The sequence below is a fragment of the Panulirus ornatus genome, chromosome 58 (assembly GCF_036320965.1).
Source record: "Panulirus ornatus isolate Po-2019 chromosome 58, ASM3632096v1, whole genome shotgun sequence".
Classification (NCBI taxonomy): Eukaryota; Metazoa; Arthropoda; class Malacostraca; order Decapoda; family Palinuridae; genus Panulirus; species Panulirus ornatus.
This window is the reverse complement of record NC_092281.1, coordinates 19,386,493-19,413,580: the sequence shown is the minus strand read 5'-3', so window position 1 is coordinate 19,413,580 and position 27,088 is coordinate 19,386,493. Positions and strand designations below refer to the sequence as shown.

The 27,088-nt window shown below is 45.9% G+C and overlaps 1 protein-coding gene across 4 annotated transcripts in view; it reads left to right on the top strand.

Moving 5' to 3' along the window:
* Nucleotides 1-23,928, top strand: part of LOC139766622 (zinc transporter ZIP3-like) — a 68,732-nt gene extending 44,804 nt beyond the window's left edge. For all 4 annotated transcript variants that reach the window (XM_071695490.1, XM_071695489.1, XM_071695487.1 and 1 more), the window contains exons 3-7: nt 5,624-5,839; nt 7,285-7,497; nt 8,808-8,990; nt 9,285-9,581; nt 12,017-23,928. In XM_071695490.1, the coding sequence (XP_071551591.1) occupies nt 5,624-5,839; nt 7,285-7,497; nt 8,808-8,990; nt 9,285-9,581; nt 12,017-12,343 (1,236 nt within the window). In that variant the 3' untranslated portion in view covers nt 12,344-23,928. The remainder of the gene's footprint in view (nt 1-5,623; nt 5,840-7,284; nt 7,498-8,807; nt 8,991-9,284; nt 9,582-12,016) is intronic.
* The last annotated feature ends 3,160 nt before the right edge of the window (nt 23,929-27,088 follow it).

Sequence of the window (27,088 nt, the reverse complement as noted above, 5' to 3'; positions counted from 1 at the left end):
GGGTGGTGAGTAGGGAGAGGGAGATGGGGGGGTGTAGGTCTTGAATGTTATTGCCTGCTATACATGAGCAGATCAGCGGGTGGTGGAGTCGAACTGGTGATGACGACGACTGAGTGGCAGTGTACGTCGTCAGGTGGGTCGCCTCCTCCCCCGCCGCCGTCAGCCACGAGCGGTTATTATTATTATTACAGCCACGCCGGATCAGCGAGCGTCCGGATAATGGGTCCTACCGTTAAATGGACCGTGTGTAGGAGGGGGATGGGGGGATGGGGGGGGAGGGGGTCATCATCAAAGTATCGGTTGGTTAAACTGCTTAACAACCACCACTCCCCCCCCCCTTTTCCCCCTTCCCCCCCTCCCCGGGGAGGGGGACACTTTCACTCCACGTACTTGTGGTCGCCGTGATGGTCGTGACGTGACGTGACCTGACGTGACGTGACACGTCGCCGTGTGACGCGATGTGGTGTGGCGGTGTACTTGGAGAGAGACACGAAGGACGCATGACGAGGTCAGGGGTTCGACGTTTCTGAATACCACGCAAAAGGTCCTGCGTTCGAATCCTGGCTGATGGAGGATATTATGTGATATATATATATATATATATATATATATATATATATATATATATATATATATATATATATATATATATATATGTATATATATATATATATATATATATATATATATATATATATATATATATATATATATATATATATCGGGGCCTGAACATGCAGGAGGGTGAAAGGAGGGCAAGGAATAGAGTGAATTGGAGCGATGTGGTATACAGGGGTTGACGTGCTGTCAGTGGATTGAATCAAGGCATGTGAAGCGTCCGGGGTAAACCAAGGAAAGCTGTGTAGGTATGTATATTTGCGTGTGTGGACGTGTGTATGTACATGTGTATGGGGGGGGGGTTGGGCCATTTCTTTCGTCTGTTTCCTTGCGCTACCTCGCAAACGCGAGGTATATATGTAGGAATAGCGATTATAATCTTCCCCATTTGTCTCGTCTCCTTGATTTATATTTTGATTTTTGCAGCAAGATGGACGGCTCTGTTCTCCCCGCCATGACGAACTATCTCTATAGGGGTTCAGTCAGCATCCTCCTCCTCCTCGTGATGGATCACTGTCACACTCTCTTTTTTGAGTCTGTTCTCTCACTCTCACTCTCTCACATTTTTGAGTTTGTTCTCTCACTCTCACTCTCTCACATTTTTGAGTTTGTTCTCTCACTCTCACACTCTCTCATTTTTGAGTCTGTGCTTGTGACAGCATTAGGGAGAGAGAGAGAGAGAGAGAGAGAGAGAGAGAGAGAGAGAGAGAGAGAGAGAGAGAGAGAGACCTCCTTCTCAGTCCGACTGGACCGGAGTGTTCAAGGGTACTCCCGGAGGAGGGAGTGTCCTTGCTGCAACCTCCTCCTCCTCCTCCTCATCTACCGCCCTCCCGCTTCCCTGGTGTGTTTACCACAGTCCACCACCACAGTTCCTGGCGCCGCCCCACAGCGGGGCTTGACTACCTCAGTGATTCATCTCACACACGTGACCACATTTGGGAGTCGGTTCTTCCGGAGCTAAGTGGTGTGTGGGAGGAGGATTGAGCTCGGTAAAGGAGTTCAGCTCCTTGACTCCAGCGTGATTGATTAGATGTCTGGCGGAATTAAGGCTCAGCACTTATGCCAGATTCACTCAGAATATTCATGGAATACTCCTTGTATATTCATGAAGCTGATCCACGAATAGTCTTCATTACCTTGATTGACTTGATTCGGTATTCATGTTTCATTCGTCCGTTCGAATCGTCACTTCAGTGCCGTGAATCATATCCATCCTCGACTCGTTGGATGTTCCTATTTATACGTTATTTGTAGGAGGGCGTTCATATCATTGCTCAGTTATACGTTATTTGTAGGAGGGCGTTCATATCATTGCTCATTTATACGTTATTTGTAGGTGGGCGTTCATATCATCGCCCAATTATACGTTATAATTAGAAGGGCGTTCAGTATATTTAAGAAAACACGGGAGTTCCTCATCTCATGCGAAAGGAACAGTATCGAAACAGAATGAGCTTAGTGGTCTCGCTCAGCGGACGTCACCAAGCCAGAGATTGTGGGTGTGGCCCACACGATCCTCCACACTATTGTCAAGACGAGCGAGAGGCGATGCCTTTCGGTGTCTACAGCCCGCCGCCCCACCCACCTCCGTTTATCGGATAAACAACTTATCGTGTAACTCAAACCTGAACTGTGATTTGTTTTATATCTCTGGTAATGACCGTGATATACATTAGCCACCGTCCGGAAGTGGTAAATGTTATGTATTCCGCAAGAGAGTCGCCCAAAGAGGAGCGAGTTAATTGGGCCTCCGAACATGCCAGATGGCGACCGCCAGAGTTTTGGTCGCCAAGGACGAAGAGCAGGTGACGGTGGCGGTACGTGGTTATTTTTGTTCTCCAGGATGAAGAAGGCCAGGGTCAGTCAGACGATTCTTCTCTCTTTGTTTCCCCCAGAGGTTTGATAGGTTCATCCATTTTAAGTTCCCCAGGATAAACAAGGGCATGCTATAAAACGTGCAGTTTAGGGAAGAGAAAAGATTTTTTAAAACTAGGGTGATCTAGGCTTGGGTGATGTCTGCTTTAGCTGAATTGTCTCACAATTCGCAGGTTCTGATTTTTCTAGCTATTTTTTTTTCTATGAAGTTGCTAGGACCAAAACTAACCTAACCGAGGTTGGATCAGTTAGGTGCAATATATTATTATTTTAGACTTGATAACGTATTTTTTATATTCATTACTGCATCCTGTATGATTATTTTAGACTTGATAATGTATTTATTACTGCATCCTGTGTGAAGGTACAGCACAACATGACCTTGTTCGTCCCGAATGGAAACAAAAGCATTTATGTTGACCTTGTAGGAGAGAGAGAGAGAGAGAGAGAGAGAGAGAGAGAGAGAGAGAGAGAGAGAGAGAGAGAGAGAGATCTGCGTGGCCGGCACCACACCCACCTTGACAGAGAAAAGTGTCACGTGAATTCGAGTTAACATTTGACATGCAAGGTTTTTTTTTTCTCGAGCATGATCGGTGCGACCAATGCCACTGAATTTTTGCTAAAGATTAGAAACGGTAACCCCCTGAGAACGTCCGTAGCCCCCCTGAGAACGTCGGTAGCCCCCCTGAGAACTTCGACAGCCCCCTGAGAACGTCGGTAGCCTCCTGAGAACGTCGGTAACCCCATGAGAACGTCGGTAGCCCTCCTGAGAACTTCGACAGCCCCCTGAGAACGTCGGTAGCCTCCTGATGACGTCGGTAGCCCCCTGAGAATGTCGGTAGCTCCTGAGAACGTCGGTAGCCCCCTAAGAACGTCATTAGCCCCCTGAGATCGTCGGTAACCCCCTGGGAACGTCCGTAGCCCCCCTGAGAACGTCGGTAGCCCTCCTGAGAACGTCGGTAGCCCTCCTGAGAACGTCGGTAGCCTCCTGAGAACTTCGACAGCCCCCTGAGAACGTCGGTAGCCTCCTGAGAACTTCGACAGCCCCCTGAGAACTTCGACAGCCCCCTGAGAACGTCCGTAGCCCCCCTGAGAACGTCGGTAGCCTCCTGAGAACTTCGACAGCCCCCTGAGAACGTCGGTAACCCCCTGAGAACGTCCGTAGCCCCCCTGAGAACGTCGGTAGCCTCCTGAGAACTTCGACAGCCCCCTGAGAACTTCGACAGCCCCCTGAGAACGTCCGTAGCCCCCCTGAGAACGTCGGTAGCCTCCTGAGAATTTCGACAGCCCCCTGAGAACGTCGGTAGCCCCCCTGAGAACGTCGGTAGCCCCCTGAGAACGTCGGTAGCCCCCCTGAGAACGTTGTTAACCCCCCTGAGGACGTGGGTACGGTCGTATAAGACGACGTTACGTTCATTCATACTGAAGGGGCGAACTACAAGTGTATTCCATGGTTGTGTCGAGTCTAAACACGTCCGTGGCTCGCAGTTCTCATATCTAAATCCGATAAAAGAAAATGTGTTTCTTCCTTTCGTTCATTTTTCTTTTTCTTTTTTTTTATATATTATTTCTAAGAGTCGCACGTTACGATCTGCAGCGGTTGTGGGAAGAAACAGCCTACAAGGTAGCGGCCCAGGTGGTGTCTGTGTGGAGCCGGGGACTGGAAGAAAGTAGGGTGATGGTTGTCTGACCCGTCCATTGTGGGTAGTGGGGGATGGGGTGGGTAGGGTGAGGATAGGGAAGGGGTTGAGGGGCAGGTGTCTGTGAGTGGGGGGAAGGGGGAAGAAGAAGGAAGTGAGATGTGTGTGTGTGTGTGTGTGTGTGTGTGTGTGTGTGTGTGTGTGTGTGTGTGGTTCAGGAGGGAGTTGGGAGACAGGTAAAGGGAGGATTGAGGTCTGGGGGTAAGTGGTGGTGGTGGGGGGTAGGAGAAACCTGGCAGGTGAGAGGCTGGTGGTGAAGGAGGGAGGAAGGTGGTGTTTACGTCTTGAAGATGCGTAATGGTGCAGTAACTTGGGGGACGGAGGACGGAGGAGGGGATGGTTCCTGGATGGTCCGCCTCCTGTACACGATAATGTACTTCCTTATTCTGACGAAGTGGTGAGAGTTTTTCTTTTTTTTTTTGTTATTTAGACTCTCTTCTCTTCTTTCCTGGAACATGTTTGTTGAGCATGGCGAGAGAGAGATAGAGAGAGAGAGAGAGAGAGAGAGAGAGAGAGAGAGAGAGAGAGAGAGAGAGAGAGAGTATTATTTGTCAAGCAAGACGGATGGTGAGCGCTACGCGCAATGCCCGGCCGTTTGGCACATCTCGTGGTGGTCTCTCTCTCTCTCTCTCTCCATACTCTCCACAGAATAAAGCTTGAGCATCACTTGTCACTCAGTGGGATGGAGTAATTCATTTAATCAGTCATCGTAACGCAGTGGTATATCACTCTACCTTCTCAGCCACTCCTCTCTCCCTGGCCGTGTTGCGGTGGCATACCTTCACTGATTAACGTGTGTCACCACCCGCTTGGAGAGAGTAACTAAAGGTTATTGTATCATTCTTGGGCATGAGGAATAACGCAGGCATGGTAAGTCGAGAGGCTGGAGCTCAAGTTGGTCTTGTCTTTAGAACCAAAAGTGAAAAGGCCTGCACGTCCTTGGTGACCGGATGCATGATAGATTCATCTTCATTATGACTTTGCTAAAAAAAAAAAAAATTAGAAAAAGTTTCCTTCTGGCATATTAATCCTGCAAGGTATTTTTTTTCTCTTCAATCTGTTTTCCGTTCGGCGTGTTGCCGGAGGAGAGAGAGAGAGAGAGAGAGAGAGAGAGAGAGAGAGAGAGAGAGAGAGAGAGAGAGAGAGAGAGAGACTTTGGCTTTGCTCTCTTTTACCTCAGCTGCTTTTAAGAAGAATGCCATTATTTATATGATTTAAGTTCTGTTTAGTCTAGACCACCTCGCTTGGACCTTGGGTCTGTGCTCTCTCTCTCTCTCTCTCTCTCTCTCTCTCTCTCTCTCTCTCTCTCTCTCTCTCTCTCTCTCTCTCTCTCTCTCTCCCTCTCAGTGTAAATCTGAGATGCGTTTCGTGTTAGGTTGCCGCAGGAGCCAAGCCACCTCTGACCCGGCGTCTCTTCCTCTACCACACAGATATTCTTCCGTCGAGACACGCGCAACGGCCGTAAGCTGACCAAGCTGGCGGCCGCCATCGAGGAAGGGAGCAGCAGCACCAACACCCACCACCACCACCACCATCACCACCACCACGGCCATCACCATCACCGGCACGGCAGCCATCACCACCACCCCATCGCCAACGGCCTGAAGGAGACAAACAATAAGCTGGATGAACCCAAAGCGAAGCGGGTACGTTGTGATCCAACACTGAACGTTTGAGCTTTGATATTGTTATGTATTATCATATTGACACACACACACACACACACACACACGCAAGCATGCACGCACGCACATACACACACACACACGCAAGCATGCACACAAGCACGCACGCAAGCCTGCACACACACACACACACACACACACACACACACACACACACACACACGCAAGCAGCACCACGCACATACACACACACACACACGCAAGCATGCACGCACGCACATACACACACACACACACGCGCAAGCATGCACACAAGCACGCACGCACACACGCAAGCATGCACGCGCACACACACACACACACACACACACACACACACACACACACACACACACACACACACGCAAGCATGCACACAAGCACGCAAGCATGCACGCACGCACATACACACACACACACACACACACACGCAAGCATGCACACAAGCACGCACGCACACACGCAAGCATGCACGCACGCACATACACACACACACACACACACACACGCAAGCATGCACACAAGCACGCACGCACACACGCAAGCACACACACACGCAAGCACACACACACACACACACACACACACACACACACACACACACACACATACACGCACGCACGCACGCACGCACACACACACACACACACACACACACACACACACACACACACACACACACACACACACACACATTTTTTCATACATATTCGCCATTTACCTCGTTAGCGAGGTAGCCTTAAGAACAGAGGACCGAGTCTTCTAGGGAATATCCTCACTTGACCCCCTTCTCTGTTCCCCGCTATCTCCCCTTTTAGTCGCCTTTCGCTAAGTTGGATGAGATATTTCGAAATATTCGAGTTTGATTTGATACCTATGGCTTAGTAACGTAGGCTTTCGACCACTCTGTGTGTTCCCCTCACCGTATAAGCTTAACATTCATGACACTAGAATTACTAGGATGTTTGTGGAGTCTTGGCTGAAGGTATCGGTTCCTCGTTGAATCACGACTCAAACAGGGAGGGTCCTGAGGTGGTTCAGTGTGTGGAGGGAGAACCCTCAGAGTGACTGGTGTGTCCAGACTGTGTCATGCTGGATTGTGTGACCTGTGCTACACTTCACATGACACCTCTCCCATTAACCTACCAGCTCTCCCCCACCCCTCCCTCTCTCTCTCTCTCTCTTCCTTGAGAGTGAGAGGGTGTCTACCTACCTGTGTGTACCTAAGACGAGGTTTTGCCATGTGACAGGGGCTAGCCTTGCCTAATGGCGGCAACATATCGACGTAGGTAGATAGGTCAGTACTCATTCTCTCTCTCTCTCTCTCTCTCTCTCTCTCTCTCTCTCTCTCTCTCTCTCTCTCTCTCTCTCTCTCACACACACACAGATACTTATCGTGGTTCTATTTTTCCCCCCTTGCCGTGCAGGTAGAGGAGGAGGAGGAGCCGGCCCGGTGTTCTGTGTACTCGGTGACTACGTCTGGCAGCACGGCGCCCCTGGAGAGCAGTGAGGGTGTGGGCGGCCTGGCCCCGAAATGTAGATGGGCCGAAACGGGCGTGGACAACCCCGTCTTCGCCGGGGATCTGGACGCTGCCTCCTGGAACCCCGCCGTAAAGGAATCCATTGTCAACGGTACCCAGGTGGGTATTGGTCAGGTGGGCGTGAGACAGATGGCTGGTGGATAGATAGATGGGTGGTGGATGAGATAGATTGGTAGTAGGTAAGTGGATAGATGGATTGTAGACAAGTGGGTGTGAGACAGATGGGTGGTGGGCAGATGGACAGATGGGTTGTAGACAGGTGGATGTGGCAGATGGGTTGTAGACAGGTGGATGTGACAGATGATTGGTAGAGAGGTGGATGTGACAGATGGGTTGTAGACAGGTGGATGTGACTGATGGGTTGTAGACAGGTGGATGTGACAGATGATTGGTAGGCAGGTGGGTAGATGGGTTATTGACAGATGGGTGTGAGACACATGGGAGGTGGGTTAGATAACCACATCAACAGCTGCTTACACTATGTTACACACTTGTGTATTGTAGCCACAAGTGTTGGATGGAATAAGGTGATATGACCAGGAAGAACAATGGTTATTAAAGGCTAATATTTAATGAAGTGTCCTCAGCATATGAACCATACAGACGACCAGTGTGGAAGTACCTAGATGAAACACAATCTGGATGGAAAATATGAGGATGATTATGAGATGAATGGGAATTGATAAGACCTTAATATTGATTTAGAAGTGGATGATTGCCCTAAGGATGATTCGTTTCATCATCATCAAGATGATTAACTTTGTGTCAGAGACGGCACTTCTCTCTCCACTCATGAACGACCATGACAGACACATATCATGAAGTGGAAATATCATTTCTATGCTATATGACTATATGTACTTACCTATTAATTGTATAGTAACATACATACAGGCATGAGAGTAGCAGTGTACTTCAGTATTGATCTCTAGGGCACGACGGTACGATCCCAGGGTATGATGACCCATCAAGGTCAGAGGGAAGGTCATCATGGTCATCATAATTAAGGGTCATAACGTGGGGCTCAGAGAGTTAAGAAAATAAAAAGGTCGTCTTATGAAAAATTAACGTCGAAAAAAAAGATAGTGGATTATTTGATGAACGACAAATTTACTAATTGATTTTCACGAAAGACTCGGAAGGACTTTATCTCTCTTCTGTCCCTGGGTATAGAGTCGGTAATGATAAGACATATAGAAGTAGACAGACGTATTTTTTAACTGAGACGGAAATGTTAATGGCAGAAGGGTGACACCTTGTCCACCATACAGTGAGAAACACAAGGGAAACGCCAGTATGTATCTCCAGGAAAGGAAAAAGTACTTTAAGACTCGCTGTGTGTGGTAGGATGTGAATATGTTGGTTCTCATCGCAGGAGCGGCAGAAGATAACCTCTTGATCTGCCGCAGGTGCCGCTGGGAGCCACATCGAAGGCAGCAGCCCAAGGGAGTGTGGTAGCCCCTGAGGTGGCGCCCCACGAGGGCCATGGCCACTCCCACCTGGGCATCACCAAGCTGGGCAACAAGGGCATCGCCTCCAATCTGCGCTCCCTCCTCGTCATCCTCGCTCTCTCCTTTCACTCAGTCTTCGAGGTATGTGCGTGTCTGTGGAGGACGTTCAGTTGGTATACATACATACATACATACATACATACGCAGATTTGCATGTACACCGGGTTTATAATGGGTTGATGAATTATCATGTGGCCTTCTCCTTCCTCCCTCAATATGGCCTTCTTCCTCCCTCAATATGGTCCTCTCCTTCCTCCCTCAATATGGCCTCCTTCCTCCCTCAATATGGCCTTCCTCCCTCAATATGGCCTTCTTCCTCCCTCAATATGGTCCTCTCCTTCCTCCCTCAATATGGCCTTCTCCTTCCTCCCTCAGGGTTTGGCAGTTGGTCTACAGGAGAACCAGGTCGATGTGTGGTACCTGCTGGGGGCCATCTCGGCCCACAAGCTGGTGATCGCCTTCTGCATGGGCCTTGAGTTGTTGGCTGGGGGCACGGCGGCGGGGATCATGGTGGTGTATATGGTGGTGTTCGCCCTCGTGTCGCCGCTGGGCGTGGCCATCGGCATTGTGATCACGGAGAATGTGGTGTCGCAAAGCGGCGGCCACTTGGTCGTGGTCACCATCCTGCAAGGCCTGGCCGGTGGCACTATCCTCTACGTCACCTTCTTCGAGGTAAGTTACTTACTGGGGCGTGCGTGCCTGTGTGTGTGTGGAGAGAGAGAGAGAGAGAGAGAGAGAGAGAGAGAGAGAGAGAGAGAGAGAGAGAGAGAGAGAGAGAGAGAGACACCCTGAGTGACCAATCTTTTAAGAATTCATTCAGTCGTCCAGCTCTCGAAATATTCTGTTATGGTTACTGTATTCACGTTATTATCTGGCATGTGCTTTTTTTACGTTTTTTTTTTTTTTTTTTTTTTGAAAACTGCGCATTCAGTCTCCTCCATATCCGTATTGCCGATGCCTTTTTCAGAGGAGTTTGTAAACATCATTCACTTGACCTATCCGGTAGTACTTCGGGACGCTCCTTTCGGACATATGACGAGGCACCATCGGGAACTTAAGTGTCTTATAAAAGATCTCTCCTTCAGGAGGGAGGGCTACGACTTACTTGCCTAAGGTTTTCAAGGCTTTCCATAGTCTCCAACCTATGCACATATTGTTGGAGGTAACAGGTCCTCCTTTGTGAAATTGTCTGTATATCCATTTATTCATGAGGACACAAACATCGTTTGGGGGGAATGTATTCATGCAATGATGACAGCTCGTCTCGTATAGACTTCAGGGAAAATGAACCACTGAATATGGAGTCGAGTCTATGCATCTTCTAGAGAATTATTTCTTTACCTTTTTCTTGCCCTGAGTGTCGCCTCCTTGGTCTCTGGACCAGCCTCCTCTGACTTGAAGGGTTGGAGAGACGGTTACTAGAACTAAAACGCTCATCAGTGTGAGTACAGGATCTATGATAAGATGATGCTCATATATATAGACATACAAGAGGATTCGATCTCTTATCGTGTAAGATGATGCCCATACATATAGACATACAAGAGGATTCGATCTCTTATCGTGTAAGATGATGCTCATACATATAGACATACAAGAGGATTCGATCTCTTATCGTGTAAGATGATGCTCATACATATAGACATGCAAGAGGATTCGATCTCTTTATCGTATAAGAACTAGGTTGTGATGTGAAACATATCCTGGCTGTTTAGTTAACCACCCGGTGCATGGATCTTTGCTCTCGAAGACAACTGACTCACCTCCCATCCACACATCACCGAAAGAGAAAGATATATATCCGTGACATTTTAAGAGTTCGTTCTGAATATACTTCCTCGTGTCCTAGATAAAAAAAGAGCTTAGTTTTGGTGGAGCCAGCTCCGACGCTTGCTGCTAAGCTGCATCGTCTCTGTCTCACAATCCAGACTTTCTCTTCTTGGAAGTATTGCTTCAATGACTTACTGCTTCATCCTTTGACTCACTTCCTTTCCCCATCCTCTCTGACTCACTCATTTCTCCTCCTCCCACTTAACGTTTTTCCCTCCTCTGACTCGGACCTGCGTAGCATTTGGAATAGGGGGTTGAGGTGATCTTGGAATAGGAGGTTGAGGTGATCTTGGAATAGGGGGTTGAGGTGATCTTGGAATAGGGGGTTGAGGTGATCTTGGAATAGGGGGTTGAGGTGATCTTGGAATAGGGGATTGAGGTGATCTTGGAATAGGGGGTTGAGGTGATCTTGGAATAGGGGATTGATGTGATCTTGGAATAGGGGGTTGAGGTGATCTTGGAATAGGGGGTTGAGGTGATCTTGGAATAGGGGGTTGAGGTGATCTTGGAATAGGGGGTTGAGATGATCTTGGAATAGGGGGTTGAGGTGATCTTGGAATAGGGGGTTGAAGTGGTTATGGAATAGGGGGTTGAGGTGATCTTGGAATAGGAGGTTGAGGTGATCTTGGAATAGGGGGTTGAGGTGATCTTGGAATAGGGGGTTTGAGGTGATCTTGGAATAGGGGGTTGAGGTGATGATGATGTGTTTGACCTGAGCAGTTGGCACACGTCATTTCTACCACTGTCCCTTCCTACATCTCATTCGTTTCCTGATGATACATTTCAAAACACTTTCCCCTGCTGTATCCAGGAAACCCCACAAATTGAACATCATACAGTCTGTTCCCCAAAGGCTATGAGTGTACTGTGCCACAATTATTTTTTTCTTTAGCGTGTATTCCATATTGGTAAAGCCCTTATTCTTTCTAGTACAGACCACTGTTCACGTATTTAAGTGTAGTCTACCACGTGTCTCTCTTTGCCAGAGAACGTTTTGGTTTCCTCCTCCTCCTCTCCCCGAACAGCAAAGATGTAAAAGTCTCTTCCTTCTTTTGTCTTTCCCACGTCGCTTAACCTCTCCATCTCTCGAGAGTAGGAGCCGCGATCACCTGAGGAGGTCGAGTTTACCCCTGTTGTATCCGTGTTTTTTTTTCCCCCTCACACTCATTACTTCTCTCTTCAGCCCCAGTCGGCTCTTAACAGAAGCCTTTTATTGGAAAAAGTTCCGTGTTCGGACCTCCTTGTTGATCTTGTGCCTATTTGTCTCTTTCCTGCAGGTGCTGGAGCGTGAGCGTAGCCGCGGGGGAGGGCGGCTCCTGAAGTTGCTCTTCGTCTTGCTGGGTTTCGCTGCCATGGCCTCGCTGGAGGCCGTGGGAGGCCACAGCCACGGCCCTAGCGGCGGACACGGACACGGACACAGCCATGGCGGGGCGGCGGCGGGCACCGTGGACGATATCATGGGCAAGGGCAACCACACCTCGCACGAACACGATGGCCACCACGACCATCACGACCACCACGACCATCACGATCACCACGATCACCACGATCATCACGACCACCACGATCACAGCCACCACGACCACCACGACCATAGTCACTAGTGTCGGTGGTGGTGCCGCAACACACGACCACCACACGACCGTCAGGGACACTACTAGTGGTGGGTTAGTGGTACCTGGAAGCAACGACCACGACCAACACCACCAGCCTTGGTGGTTAGGTAGGTCTGGTGGTAGTTTGCGACGACCACAAATCGCCACGACCGTCAGGGACGCCAGTGGGTGGTAGGCGCGACAAGCCTCGCCTCACTACGACCACAGACATCAGTATTGGTAATGGCATTAGTGTTGTGCGTTCAAGTGGGGGGGGGGGGGTAGGTGTGGTGGTGTTGGCTGCTCCTGAAGGTGAAATAAAGTAGGACCGGCGGAGGGACGACACCTGCAGTTAATTGGCACAATTAGAATCCTTGAAGTAGGAGCATCGAGTTACATACATGTGAGTAACCTTGGCTCTGTGGTCTGGTGACCTGAGATCTGTGAAGGAGGTTCATGTGGAAACACAGTTTGAAGTGATTGATCTCTTGGAGTCATGATACGGAGGGAAGGTGAGTATACAAGACCCACCCATCCGTTATCGTGGAGGAGGCTATGGTGATTTTAATGAGGTCGAAGATACCGTGATTGTGAGCGACATTTAGTGATTGTGATCTCATGGACATTGCACTGATCAACAGCCCTTTTGTGCCTTGGGGGGAAAAAAAAAAGAATCCATTTAAGAAAAAACAAATCCAAATCATGCTGTTTTCTCTAACAATACAAAGTGTACTCAAACCTTAGCAGTGACCACTAGCAACATTCCATTCAACACCCTCGTAGTAGGACTTCAGAAAAAAAAGTGTTTTATATTTAAGTGTTAAAATGCTGGTTTATATATATATATATATATATATATATATATATATATATATATATATATATATATATATATATATATTCGTTCATATGATCGTTAGTGGCCAAAGGTATCGTTTCATGGTTCAGTTCTGCTTCGAAGTTTGGCTGCCAAGGCTTGTGGTGTTCCGCTTTTGTCTAGTGTGTTTTGCTTTCGAAGGCCAAATAGTGTCTCATCAGTGTGTTTATATTGAGGAATTCAACAGTTTTTTATATAATATATACATATCTATATATATTTTTTTTACGTGGACTGCATTTGTAGTGGTTTTATGCAACGCTTATTTCATATGGAAGTGTGTGTGAGTGCGTCTGGTGTGTTATTGTTCATGTCGTGTGTGAATTTTGAGAAACGTGTTGTGTGTTGTGCCGAAGTGAAGGTCGACTTATAACAACAGCTGGGAAGATAAAATAAAATAATAGTCCAGTTGAAGTAAAGCAACATTACTGTTAACTTTGGAAAGTGAAATTTTTTTTTTCTTCTCATCAAATTGTGTAATAGGAAAAGAGTGAAAAATCAGACTATTTAAATGCCCAAGTTGGTTAGTGACTGCCCTGCCAGTCACCAGCATAACTGTTGACTGAAACAGTTCAGTGTCTTCCTCGTAGGCGGGTACCACCAGTTGGTCGGGTTGGGAGACCACCTCTGCGCCGGTGGACAACATAGAAGGGTTTTGTTTACCATGTCAGACCGAATGGGAGTAAGACGATGATGGTGTCAGACTGGCCAGGTGTTTGCTTGGGTCTGTGGTCCAGGCCCTTGTCACACTCAGGGTTGGCTCCCTGACGACCTGGGAGAGGATATGCTGCTGCTGGACTGGTGGGTTGACATATTGAGCTTGAAATGTTGAAGTCCAGGCATGAGGGTGTGGGCGGCGATCGGCACGTTAACCCTCAGTTGTATGAATGATTTAGTGGTGTATTTTCGATACTACGAGGCAGTGGGGTGGGAGACGTGCAGCTTCTGGCGTGGGCGCCCTGACCAACGGTTGTTGGGAGGAGGGTATTACACAAGGCTCAGCGAGGGTTTGTGGGGAAGTGGCTTGAGGGGCGTGGGAAGGGAGGACATGTATGTGGTCGGGAGGTACACGCTACCTAGTAGCAGGGAGAGATCTACTGCCAGTATAGACAGATTGCTCAGGAGAGGAGCGAGAGATGATGAGAACAAAGGGAGGAGGTTAAACAGTTAGTGGTAAGGACGGGAAGCAGAGGGAGGGTAATAGGAAGGAAGCAGGACAGTAAGAGGAGGCGAGTGTGAGGTCGGGAGGGAGGGAGGTGTGAGCATGAGGCAGGATAGACAGGCTGGGACGGGTGGATCAGGATCCAGGAACATGTAACTCTGATCAGATCACTTCCTGCCTGATCGCAGACGACACACGATCTGACGGGGTTTCGCCAACCGTCCCATCAGCCGCTGCCTCTCCCTCATTTCTCCCTCGTTTGCATCTTCCTCCACCTCCTCCACCTTCAGTATCTCTCCCCACCTTGACCTTCTCCCAAGTTCATCCTCTTACCTATCCTCCCGGTCGTCTTCCTCCTCCTCCTCCTCCTCCTCGCCCACGCCTTCTTCAGTAGCAATAAACGTGAGCTACTGTCGGGTCTCGTAAATTCGGCTTGGGAGGCAATGCGGCACGGGTGAGCTGGGTATGGTGGGGGTGTCTCCCGTGCACATCATTGAATGTCCAGCCTACCTGCACGAGAGGAGGCAGACCACACGATAATACTACATAAACCGGTAATAGCGTTGCTAAATATAACCTCGGCTTTAAAGCCTGGCTTGGGTTGGGGTTGGGCCCTGGTGCCGGCTCCCTTTGATGTTGATACCACCCGTCGTTGTATTAGCGGTCCTGACGTCACAGATGACGTCATCACTGACCTCATAGTTTCGTCCATTGGAACGGCTAATGGAGAAGCAGGAGAAGAGGGGGATTATTTACGTTAATTTTTTTTTTATATGAAAAAAATATACATAGTGTTGTATACGTGGTCTACCTCGCTGGCGCGGGATATGGAAAACATGTAGAAAAATGTATATTTTCAACGCGAATGAATAGCTACATTTGGCGAGGCTGTATCACTGAGAGGACGAATTCAGCATACAACTTATCACTCCAGAGGAGAAGTATACATTACCCTGCCACTGGAAGTAGCGCAGCCTTGGGTTGCAGGAGTTTGGATAACACCGGGACTCATAGAAAATGGTACTGATGTAAAACATGAATAACGATGATTATATATATATATATATATATATATATATATATATATATATATATATATATATATATATATATATATATATTCGCCATTTCCCACGTTAGCGAGGTAGTGTTAAGAACAGAGGAATAAGCCAAATCCTCATTTGTCTCCCTTCTCTCTTCCTTCTTTTATCAGTGTTCATTTTGCGCGTGAGGGAGGTGGCGTTAGGAACACATGAGCGAGCCTTGGGGTCGCTACACACACGCTCAGTTTTCCACTCGGTATTATCTACCCCAGACCAGGGACTGCACTGCTCAACCTGGACGTGCGGGGGGAAAGTTAACTGCGCAGTCTTAAACTACAAAGGCCAGCCATTTTGGCATTGGTCTGTGCAGGTAGAACTGTGTTTGTGGATGGTGGCTCTTGGAGACGGGTGGGGAAAAAAAGAAAAAAAACTTCGCTGGACCTTCTTTCAGAGTTATGCTCCCGGCATCCAGTCGTCGCCTTGCATGACGCCTGAGATAGGTTGGCAATATTCTGTCTCCTTGATTCGATTCCGATATATGTATATATATATATATATATATATATATATATATATATATATATATATATATATATATATATAGTGTGTGTGTGTGTGTGTAAGTGAGCTATAAACAAGTGTTTTCCAAGAACAAATACTAGCTTTTCGCGGCTAAAAGTTTCGTTTCCAGCCCGAGGGTGGATGTATGCGGCGTCGATAGCCAAGATAAAGTACTGTTCTCTATGATTCTTTTCCCTTATGAATCAATGGTGCTTTGGGCATTAGTCCTGAATTCCAGTCAGTCACAAGGAAGAGATGGGATGGCGAGTTTCAAGAGGAGTGAGGTGGTTGTGTGGGTTGATAGGAGGAGACAGAGAGGAAGGGAACTAGGTGAAGAGGTAAATGCTAGTTAGATGATTACGACAGAAGGGCAGGTAGTCCTGACGTTGCGGTGCTGACGGTGTGCGAGTGTGGCCGGGGCGTTGGCTAGTGTTGGGTGTATCCTCCTCGGTGGCTGGCCAGGGACTGAGTGTAGGCGGAGTAACAAGTGGTGACTGGGTTTCCTTAACCACCAGCAGGTTTGTGATTACAATTTGCGTGTTACGGGGAGGGAGTGTTGCACTCGTGTTGCCCCGTCTCTTAACCTTGTACTGTGTTTACTCCTATGTGTTGCATACACACACACACACACACCCACACCGTCATATGATCGTAAACACATCTGCACACTCCTGGCCACATCCACACCTGGTTGTACAGACATCTGTCCCCACCCGCAGCTCAGTTTCCATGTTGGCATTAGTGAGGGAGAGGGTGGGGCAGCGGTAGCGTTGGGGTGGTATGAAAACGTTTATCTTTATTGTTATATTCCAAGCTTTACTTACCCGTTGGTTCAAACGTTTTTCTCTCTCTCAATCCTCCTCTATTTTCACGTCTCGCTCAGCTCTCCGTCAGCTTAACTCTCCTCAGCCATCCATAAAACTTCACCTACTTGAAGTCATACTCGCCATAGCGCCTGTCAGAAACGGCAGGATGGTACTACCCTTAAGAACGCGGTTACGACGCATTTTTGCCCTATAACAGCGGCTGTTATATTGTGCACTCCTTCCCATCCTGTGGGATTTGGCGCAAAAGAGGCCATAGTGCACAAAAGGTCCAGTGAACTAAATTAGTGGTTGCATGTGATGGTAAACTTATTAGGATACGGGGCAGCTGTCTGGCAGTTGTATGGGAGTGTATGAGGTAGCTGTACGGTAAGAGAAGGGTGAAGCGAGGTCATACACTACACTTGGCTATTTGTCTTGGTCACGTGTCTGGCTGGACGTGCGTGTGTGTGTCTCTGCTGTCATTCGAGTGAGTACCTGGGCGTGCCTGCTCGGCAGCGTTGCGTGTCCCTGCTCGCTAGAGGGTAATGAACACAAGCACGCAGAGGTCTCGCTAGGTTGCAAAACGGTCCAGACAGACCAACCTACTACTTTACGTGCTCACCCACACCACCTTACTTGCTTGGCGTACTTGAGCCGTGAGGACGACCGTGCCTAGCGATGCTGGGGTTGGGCAAAATGTCCCGCTTGGATTGTCCTATGTTTGGGCAGGTTTCTAAAGTCTCAGTTCACGAGTTTAATTAAATTCTGATGCCATCGTTCTACACCGGTTGCTTGTAATGGTTCATTGTATTTGATCAGGGAGGATACATGTTGATGAAAACGGTGAATAATGGTATGAAATTGAAATTCCTGGCGGTGCGATGAGCGGGTCGGTTCTGCACAGGGAGTAGTACCCGCCCGATGATTAGTATAGACGGTTGACCAGTACGTACCAAGGCGGCAACTGAGGCTAGAGTTTAGGAACGGAATCTGAAACCTTTAATCCATGAGTTTCTCTTCTCTTCTACAACCACAAAACAGTCCCGTTAGGATTCGAATTCATTTGTATTGTGTGCCACCTTTTTCCCACTGCTGAATGAGATGGGTGTTCAATGTGCACATAACCAAAAAAAAAAAAAGAAGATAACATTCAGATTCGTCTTTGGCTGTAATTTTATCGTTTTGATATCATTACGATTGTCTGTTCGACTCGGTGTCTTTGTAAGTTTAGAACGTTCATAAGTTCACTCGCAGCTACCTATTACCAACACCTCTAACGACTGTTTAGGTAGTTGGAAGTTTGTTATGCTTTAGATCCGTCGACTGCGTAGGTCATTAATGCCAGCACCAGCAACATCATTTTAGAACCATCATTCGAAAACGCGGACATCATATTAAGATTTTCCCAGATGATTCTACGATCGTACACACTGCACATATGCCCGCCCCTCCCTGTTGTGTGACTGTGTTCATCATTGACTCTCTGCTGCACATGGGAAAAGCTCCCGAAACCCTCATGCAGATGGCCTGTCCGATCTTCCGTTATATAACTTCAGGTAATTCATGGTGCCGGTGCTACGGTGTGTGTGGTGAGTGTGTGTGTGGCGGTGGTACTGATCATCCGGTGGACTGTGAGAGTTACCATGTTATTTAGGCTGCCTGACGTATGACGAATCTTGTAAGACAGGTTTGCCGGACTCGGCGATAGGAGAGAACTTGCCAGCTCTGGTGTTGTGATATTTCCTGGCAGTTCACTAGTGGTGAGGTTAAGAACAAATGTATACCTCATGCTATATCGTAAATTGTATTACCAGATTTGGCTGAATATTTGTTGTGTTAGAGGTTTATGGGTTTGGTCAGTGTCCCCTTGATCATGGCAGGTGTACAATTCTTGAACACGTCGGTGCGACCTTTAAAATATTGGCCTGACCTTTGACCTGGCTTAATGGACGTCTTGTCATGTTCAAGGATTAAACTGTTGTACAGGAGTAAACCAGATTCCGAACCTAAAACGTAAAGCGCCAGGAGCAAAATTTGTACCATATTTATTTTTGTTCTTTGTTAAAAATGGTTATCAATAAATATCTTGTCAGTGAAGTAGGGCCCGTATGGTACACAGCAAACATATAGGAAGCCAAAATAATTGGTTATATACGAGGCAGAACATGGGCTGTCTGACGGTACGATATTTTACCAGACATGTACGACATTTATGTACCAAGCGACCATAATAGTACCATCACAGTGAGAGCAGGTATGATCTTAGAATTATTCTGAACACTTTTAGGTGTTAAAGTTTTTACGATTGGTGGTTCCAGAATAACACTAACGACCTAGATGACCCTGGCAAGCGATAGGCCTAAGCCCAAATATGAAGCAGGCATACGATGAATCGTCAAGGTAGAAATGTTTATACATGCTGAACACGTCTTCAGCTGCCACATCTTGCGTTTATTTTATTCGTTTTAGAATACTTGGCAGAAACGAGACTTCAGAGACTAGTAAAAGCGCAGAAAACTGGTTCAGGAACTTGATTGTTAGGGAAGGTTACAATTTCTAGAGCAGCTCATTCTAACTTAAATTTATTGATTTGTAAATGATAACTGATCACCATACTGGGGAACGTGTTCTCTATATGGTGAATACATATTAGATATATTTTATAAGATGAACAGAAAGATTTACACGAGCAGGGGTCCATTCATCATGTGATGCAGGGTGTTAAGTCTCGTAAAATTGGCTCAATGTGGTATAATCAGTGCAGCTGCTGTGTCTGGGTAAGAGTGGGCCCGCGGGCTTGAGAGAAAAGGTGGGACGTCAGAGACTAACTAGGCTTGTGGTGCACGTGTCGTACGTGAGTTTAAGAACCAATTTTCATCGGCGTTAGGTCTCTCTTTGTGTGGCTCTTTGCCAGTCTACATTAGTTCTGTATCTTGCCTTACTTGAGTTCCTTTATCTTTGTCACTTTGAGATTCCGCCTTCGAGAAACCTTAACTTCTCATCATTATTTCGCGTCCGTATTCATACCAAGGAGGTTCTTTGCCTTGGTGGGTTTCTTGGCCTTAGATGTTGTGGAGCAGCCATTACCTGCAGCAGCCCTTCGTGTTGTGGTGTGGTACAGAGCCTGCAGATCCTGCTCGCCTCTCTCCCTCCCTCTCCTGCCGTTCTAATTAACAGTACTGTCGTAAGTTGACCAAAGCGTGTAATTTTGTAAGACTGAAGGGATAATTACATTGGGAGAGGGGAGATTAATTCGAGGGTTTAATATTACCCGAGAAGTAATAGAACTAATGGAAGTTCATGCAAAAGAAATCGAGAAAGGATCGCGAAAATAATAGTGATAACGGGAGAGTAAAGTAAAGGTAAGGTGAAATTTGAGGAAGAAGACGCAAGAAGTGAAAATGAGGATAAATGGGTAAGAGGGAGGATTAGGAAGGAAATGTTAAATGAAAGATTTTGTCACGGAAAGGGGCAGCGCGAGGGAATTACAAGAGTGGAAAGGACAGGCCAAACAGGGTCATCCGGTGTAGGCGCAGGGTTGGCACCTCCCTCCGCTATTGGGTACTGCAGACATCACTGTGACACCCAATAACATTATCATCATCATCTCCATGTGAGAACGCCAAGTCGTAGACGAACGTTCGTGTATACTGTCATTCCTGGGCCAGGTTGGACGGACACCTTGTGGCAAACCCTGTCATCAATATGGCACACTCTTGGTGTTGAGTTTGTCGGCTTGTGTAACCTCTGGTATGACGCTATGTTTGCGATTCATAATTTCAGTCTCCTAGGTTCTAGTAAGCAAGTTAGAGACTAAACAAGTTTGCGATAAGATTCTCTGAGTTGGTAAGCCTGTGCCATGTTTGGAAGCCACTGATGAACCTGTGAAACAGTTGGCAAGCCTGTATAGGTGTTGGTAATCCTTCCGTGTTGTCAAGGCTGTGAACGAGTTGGTTATATTCTTGCTCCTTTGTGACCAACATGGCTTTGTGGCTTTACATATATTTAAGTCGTCTCATATATTGCTTTTCGCTTTATATATTTCATTATCATGTTTTAGTGACTTGACTACCAATGAACGAGGATGATGATTGTTGTTCAAAATACAGCTGTGATGAGACATCACCTCGTAAGTTGGTAGTCCTATGTACTCGAGTATTAGCATGACAATATATTTGGTTGTGGTAATGTATGTTTGGTCCAGACCAACACCTAGCGGCTGCTGTATACTCCATAGTCCTTATATAATTCCAGTTGTAAAGGGCAGCAGTTGACTTAGCCTAATTACAAGTATCATTTTTGTTGGTCTGTTCACAGGGCGTGGTTGTGAGTATACGTAGTACTGGCTTGTTTTAATGATAGATTTTGTGAAGCACCTTTCTTGTGGCTCAAACCCGTGATGTGTCAGACGCAAGGTGTAAAAAAAATCTTGTGGAAGATTTACCGTTATGGCAAATAACTCTACATAATCCCTTTTTTTTTACGACTACATAGAATCAATAGATCTCCCCACCTCCCCTTCATGATGCGTCTTGCTGCTCGATATATGTGTTCTTGTATGTATGTTGGTATGCTCGTATGTAAAGCACCATTTCTACTGTATGGGGAGAGGGAGTATAGCACATTCATGGGAGCCCATATTGAACATATTGTATCATTAAACTTTTTATACTGTTTTGTGCTGTTTGTCTTCACAATTTCAGTTCCCATTTCATTCATTTATTCCATTTAAACCATTCCATGTGTGCAGGTGTTATTATTAGAGTGTGTGTGTGTGTGTGTGTGTGTGTGTGTGTGTGTATACAATATATAAGGTTGTGGTAGGTGGTACAGGAAATACCGACAAGAGCGAACGGTTTCCCCGCCCACACAGTGACGAGTAAGAATATTTGATTGCTCCATTCCAAAAGGTTTAGCCGACTAGTTAGTGGTTGTAATTGTCTACTTTTTTTTTTTTTGTTTAATAGAGGGAAGATTGGTTATATTTTGCTGAGGATTAATATGAATTACGGCAATTTTAGTTTCCACCACCGGGTTTTTTTTTTTTTTCGAGTTGTATGTTTTTACCGATGGTATTTTCATAAATTCGATGTCTTCTTTAATATTCATTTGCGAGCTGAGTGCCGTATATCAGAGCGTATCTAAAATATGGTTCTAGCGATGGTAAATAAAACGGAAATTTCGTAACGTGTGTTGGGCGTATGATGTAACAATACCTGAATTACTTAACACGAAGATAATTTAGACATAGCTATTATGAAGTATCTTATATAGAGGAACTAAATCTAGCTTGTACTGTGTCATTTCCTTTATGACTGATGGATCATCAGCATTTTAGGTAATTTTTATATTACCAATTTTTTTCCTTTTTTGTGTCAATACATCTTTTCAGGTGCTATGGTTTGATGTGGACAGGTACGAAGTAGGTGTTTATTTGTACCTGTAAGATAATTATACTTTCCATTTCTTCACCTCCTTGGTCTTCCAAGACATATATATATATGTAAACTTATAACCTTCTGTGAAAATGGTAATTAAAAAGGTAACTTTACCTTTCAGAGAGAAGGATGACTTTGTTTTCATTACGCTCAAACGCAGGTCCGAGTGTGTGTGTGTGTGTGTTATGCATGCTTGGTTCCTGCCATTTTTTTTTTTTTTTTTTTTTCAGTATGGTCAGAGTGAAAAACTTTTGAATCGCTCATTGTACTGACCGTTCTTGTACTCCGCAATTGTACATTTGCTTGATATACAGAATTTGGATCTACTTTAGTGTCCAACTCCTGGTCATGTCTGTTCATACTTAACAAGGTGGGGTTAACGTGTTCGTTGATCATGTAGGCACCGTTAACAAGGGCATTTTTAACGACCTGGGGTTCGTTTATCTACAAGCGTAGGTTAGTTTACGGTCTTTTCGAATGTTTCAATATAAGATGTTATTTAATCTAAATAATCTATTTTCTCAATATATAGTGAGTAATTTATAGCAGGGGGGACTGTATTAGGCTACGTAACACTGAGCAGTCTCCATCATAATAGCGTTGGTCCCATAGTTGATACCGTCATTTATTCTCGAGCACAAAGGTTCGAACCCTGAGCAGCGACTGTGAGATCCTTTGGTATGATGGCGTGGTCTTACTGCAGAGATCAGACGCTATAGGTTATCATCGTACCCAAGGGTCGTATACCGTCGTGCTCTGGGCTCGACCCATTATGTGGAGTGTGTTACGTCTGCCTGTTGTTGCCGAATGATAAGAGAGTCGGTAATGTATGTGATTTATACGACACAACTCCGCCAAGAACTTCCTCCATTCCATATATATATATATATATATATATATATATATATATATATATATATATATATATATATATATATATCCTCCCAGCAACATCTCAAGTTGGGCAGGAAAATCAATGCTGTTTACATAAAAGGGGATGAATGATACCGGAACTATTTCTTGGATGTTAAGCCACAGTGTGGTTGGTAGGGTCCTTGAGTAGTAGTGGTTATAGCCTAGCGTAACATTGTTTTGTTTTTTTCATGGCTATCTCCCTCCTTGTAAGGATGACTGAGGTAGAATAATTTGCTATTTGTTATTAATATGATTTTTTAGAGATCTGTGCGAGTTACTGTGTTGGTCAGTTGTTAAGAACAGGTGTGTGTGTGTGTGTGTGTGTGTGTGTGTGTGTGTGTGTGTGTGTGTGTGTGTGTGTGATGGATTTTCCGTTTGAGGTCTTCAGGCAGCGTAATTTTTAAATAGCACACATTCAGGAACATAATTGGATCCGTGGTAGAAATTTTCTTCCCCCTCCCTTACACTGTGCTGGGCCAGAGTCTCTTGGCATTGTTACAGCAAAGTGTACTTAATTGTGTATTCGGAAAAGTTATTATAGTTGATCTGGGATTTTTTTTGCTGGCCCAGGGTTGTACTTCGGGCTGTATCTATCATGCGGTGGCCCAGGGTTGCTGCTGTTCCCAAGGCAGCCTGTCATGTTCCCAGGACAGCCTTGAGCTGTGCCACGGGCTACCTGTTATAAAAAAAAAAAATGTTCTCAATACAGTGTTATGATATGTGATATTTTGTACGTGTATAGAATATTGTATTTGGATTATAATTTTTACAAATAAAAAATTAGTTTATAAATGTTTGGATCATTGCCCCCGTCTGACTGGGTCATTGTTTGAATCGAAAGGTAAACCAGGTTGTTTGGTCTTGCTTAGTTTGCAAATGTTGGACGTTCGATCGGGTGTACGACTTGGCCCGTCAGAACTACAGTCGGACGTCCTGATCCTTGCACGCTGACCTCTTTTTTTTTTTCCCCTTTTAGTCGTACGTTGACAATCCAGGAACACACACACACACACACACACACACACACACACACACACAGCTTGACTGAATGTGGAACAGCCTCGCACAAGCACCCCCCGTTAGGCTAACTACCGGGTGAGTTATTGCCTCGTTATGCTCCAGACCCGTGGCCAGGCCTCTCGTCCTTGTGTACATACAGATGGTGGTGACTGGAGTGAACACTGGCAGTTAGTCGGAAGGGCTTGTAAGCTGAATGATCTCTCTCTCTCTCTCTCTCTCTCTCTCTCTCTCTCTCTCTCTCTCTCTCTCTCTCTCTCTCTCTCCTACCTTACTTCCTCTCTTCATTTCCCCGTTTCCCCCTCTTTCTAACCATTCCCCTTTCTCTGTGTATCACACACACACACACACACACACCTGTCATTTGACCTACTTTTAAAACGTACTGACACACTTGGTCGGGTACAGCACAACCCCACGTCCCATTGTTCTACTGTTGGGCCGCCATTGCCGTTGGTGGGAGCCTATCCCCTGGCTTTCAGGTCATCCTGTTGTGTACTGTTAACACACCTGTTACCTCCCCATTGTTACAGGGCCAAACGCCAGCTGACACTGAACGGTAAGTACTCCGTTCGAATCCTACTGATAAACTTGTGACCGCAACATAACAGCACAAGAGTACAATGGTACGACCCTCGAGTTCTACGGTACGACCCTCGAGTTCTACGGTACGACCCTCGAGTTCTACGGTACGACCCTCGAGTTCTACGGTACGGCCTTCGAGCACGATGGTACGACCCTTGAGTTCTACGGTACGACCGTCGAACACGATGATGCGACCCTTGAGTTCTACGGTACGACCCTTGAGTTCTAAGGTACGGCCTTCGAGCACGATGGTGCGACCCTTGAGCTCTACGGTGCGACCCTTGAACGCTACGGTGCGACTGTCGAACACGATGATGCGACTCGAGTTCTACGGTACGGCCTTCGAGCACGATGGTGCGACCCTTGAACGTTACGGTACGACTGTCGAGCACGAAGGTACGAACTCTTCGGTAATAATCGCGTGCCCATCATGCCCTAGCGTCGTACCGTTGTGCTCATCCGTCGCACCGTCGTAGTCAAGGGGTTAATGGTGTACCATATCAGGTACCAACTGTTGTCCAGAGAGAGAGAGAGAGAGAGAGAGAGAGAGAGAGAGAGAGAGAGAGAGAGAGAGCGTGAAAATGAATTCTCTGGCTTTCCCTGTTGGCTCTGATCGTTAGAGAAGTTAACGATGTGAGTATAATTTCCTGATTTTCTGCTCATGGTAACTGCTGGTCACACACACACACACACACACACACACACACACACACACACAGTTTATAGGTAATACGTGGTATATGTTGCTGATGGTAGTTAGCGGTATGTGATGTTGAGGTAGTACATGTTACCTACAAAATAGTTAGCGGTATGTGATGACCAGGACGTTATGTATCCAAAGCGATGTTTTTCTATTGCTGAGTATTGGATGTCGTAAAGCATTAACAACAGAAAATATATACTATTAATACCAAGAAACTATTTATAAAATGATAATGATTATGATTATAGTAGTAATAATGATAATAATGATATCACTTATTATTAATGGTATTGATATTGGCCAGCAAAGTGAGAGTGAGTTAGGCTGGTTTGGATCCACTGGTGTCCTACACTGCTACGGGATCTTGAGCCATCCAAATCGAAACATTCGCAAGAAACTCGTACAATAAGTTGATATAAAAAAAAAAAACCTAGTTAGTACAACCGTGGATATACCATGGTTGTAAAGCGGATCCAAACAGCCGATTAGAACAAGCTTGGAGTGAATATATTTTGGCTGAACAAATACAAATTTAGAGGAATGTAAACAATATAACACTGGGTCCATTCGAGGCTGCGTTTGCTAGTGGAGGATCAGCGTGGTAAAAGTTGAAAGGTATACAGGTAATTCAGAGAGAATGACCTGCAAATTATCAATGCGGATAAGGAGGCGCAAATAATGTCAGCTGTGGACTTGTAGCCAAATAGTTATCAAGCTTATTCTTCAACGTATCTATAGTTCTGCTTTCAAACACTCTAAATGGCAAGGCGTTCCATATGTTAACTATCCTGTTAAGGAAAAAGTACTTCCCCTCATTCGAAGTACAATATTTGCCCACAATTTGTGTACCCATTACTGCAAGTGGAATCGGACAAATGAAGACTTAAGTAACGTGATGGATCAAGATTGTAATCAAAGCCTCTAATCATTTTGAATACTTGTATTAGGTCATCTCTTAGCCTTCTCAATTCTAAGTTAAATAGATTCAAGTCGTTTAATCTGATCTCGTAGGATTTGTTTCTCAGCTCGGGAATCATCTTGGTAGCTCGACACTGCAGTATCCCCATTCTGTCTATGCCTGTTTTGAGGTAGGGTGACCATAACCGAACGCGATATTCAAGACAGGGACGAACCAGTGAAATGTAAAGAATAAGGATGAGTTCGCTGGACTTGGAAGGCTCTACCGTTAAATCTCAAAAGTATATTCGCTCTTTTCACTGCTTCTGTGCACTGCTGCTTACTTGGTCTTATTAGGTCACCAGAGATTATTACACCCAAGTGCTTTTTTTTTTGCACCATTTGCCTTTTGTAATTCAACAGAATTCATACTGTAGCTTGACTTTTTCGTTTTCGCTTTTGCACGTACCGATGTTGAAATACTTTTGTAAAGCTTTATGCTTATAGAAATTTAAAATTGATTTGCCATCATTGAGCAGAGTCCATTGGTTTCTATGATCAGCGAATTTTGATATCTTGTAATGCAGCCCATCATCAACATCATTTGATATATATATATATATATATATATATATATATATATATATATATATATATATATATATATATATATTAATATATATGTGCGTGTGTGTGTGAGAAAGAGAACCGGTCCCAAGACTGAACCTTGTGGCACTCCACTTGTTACGT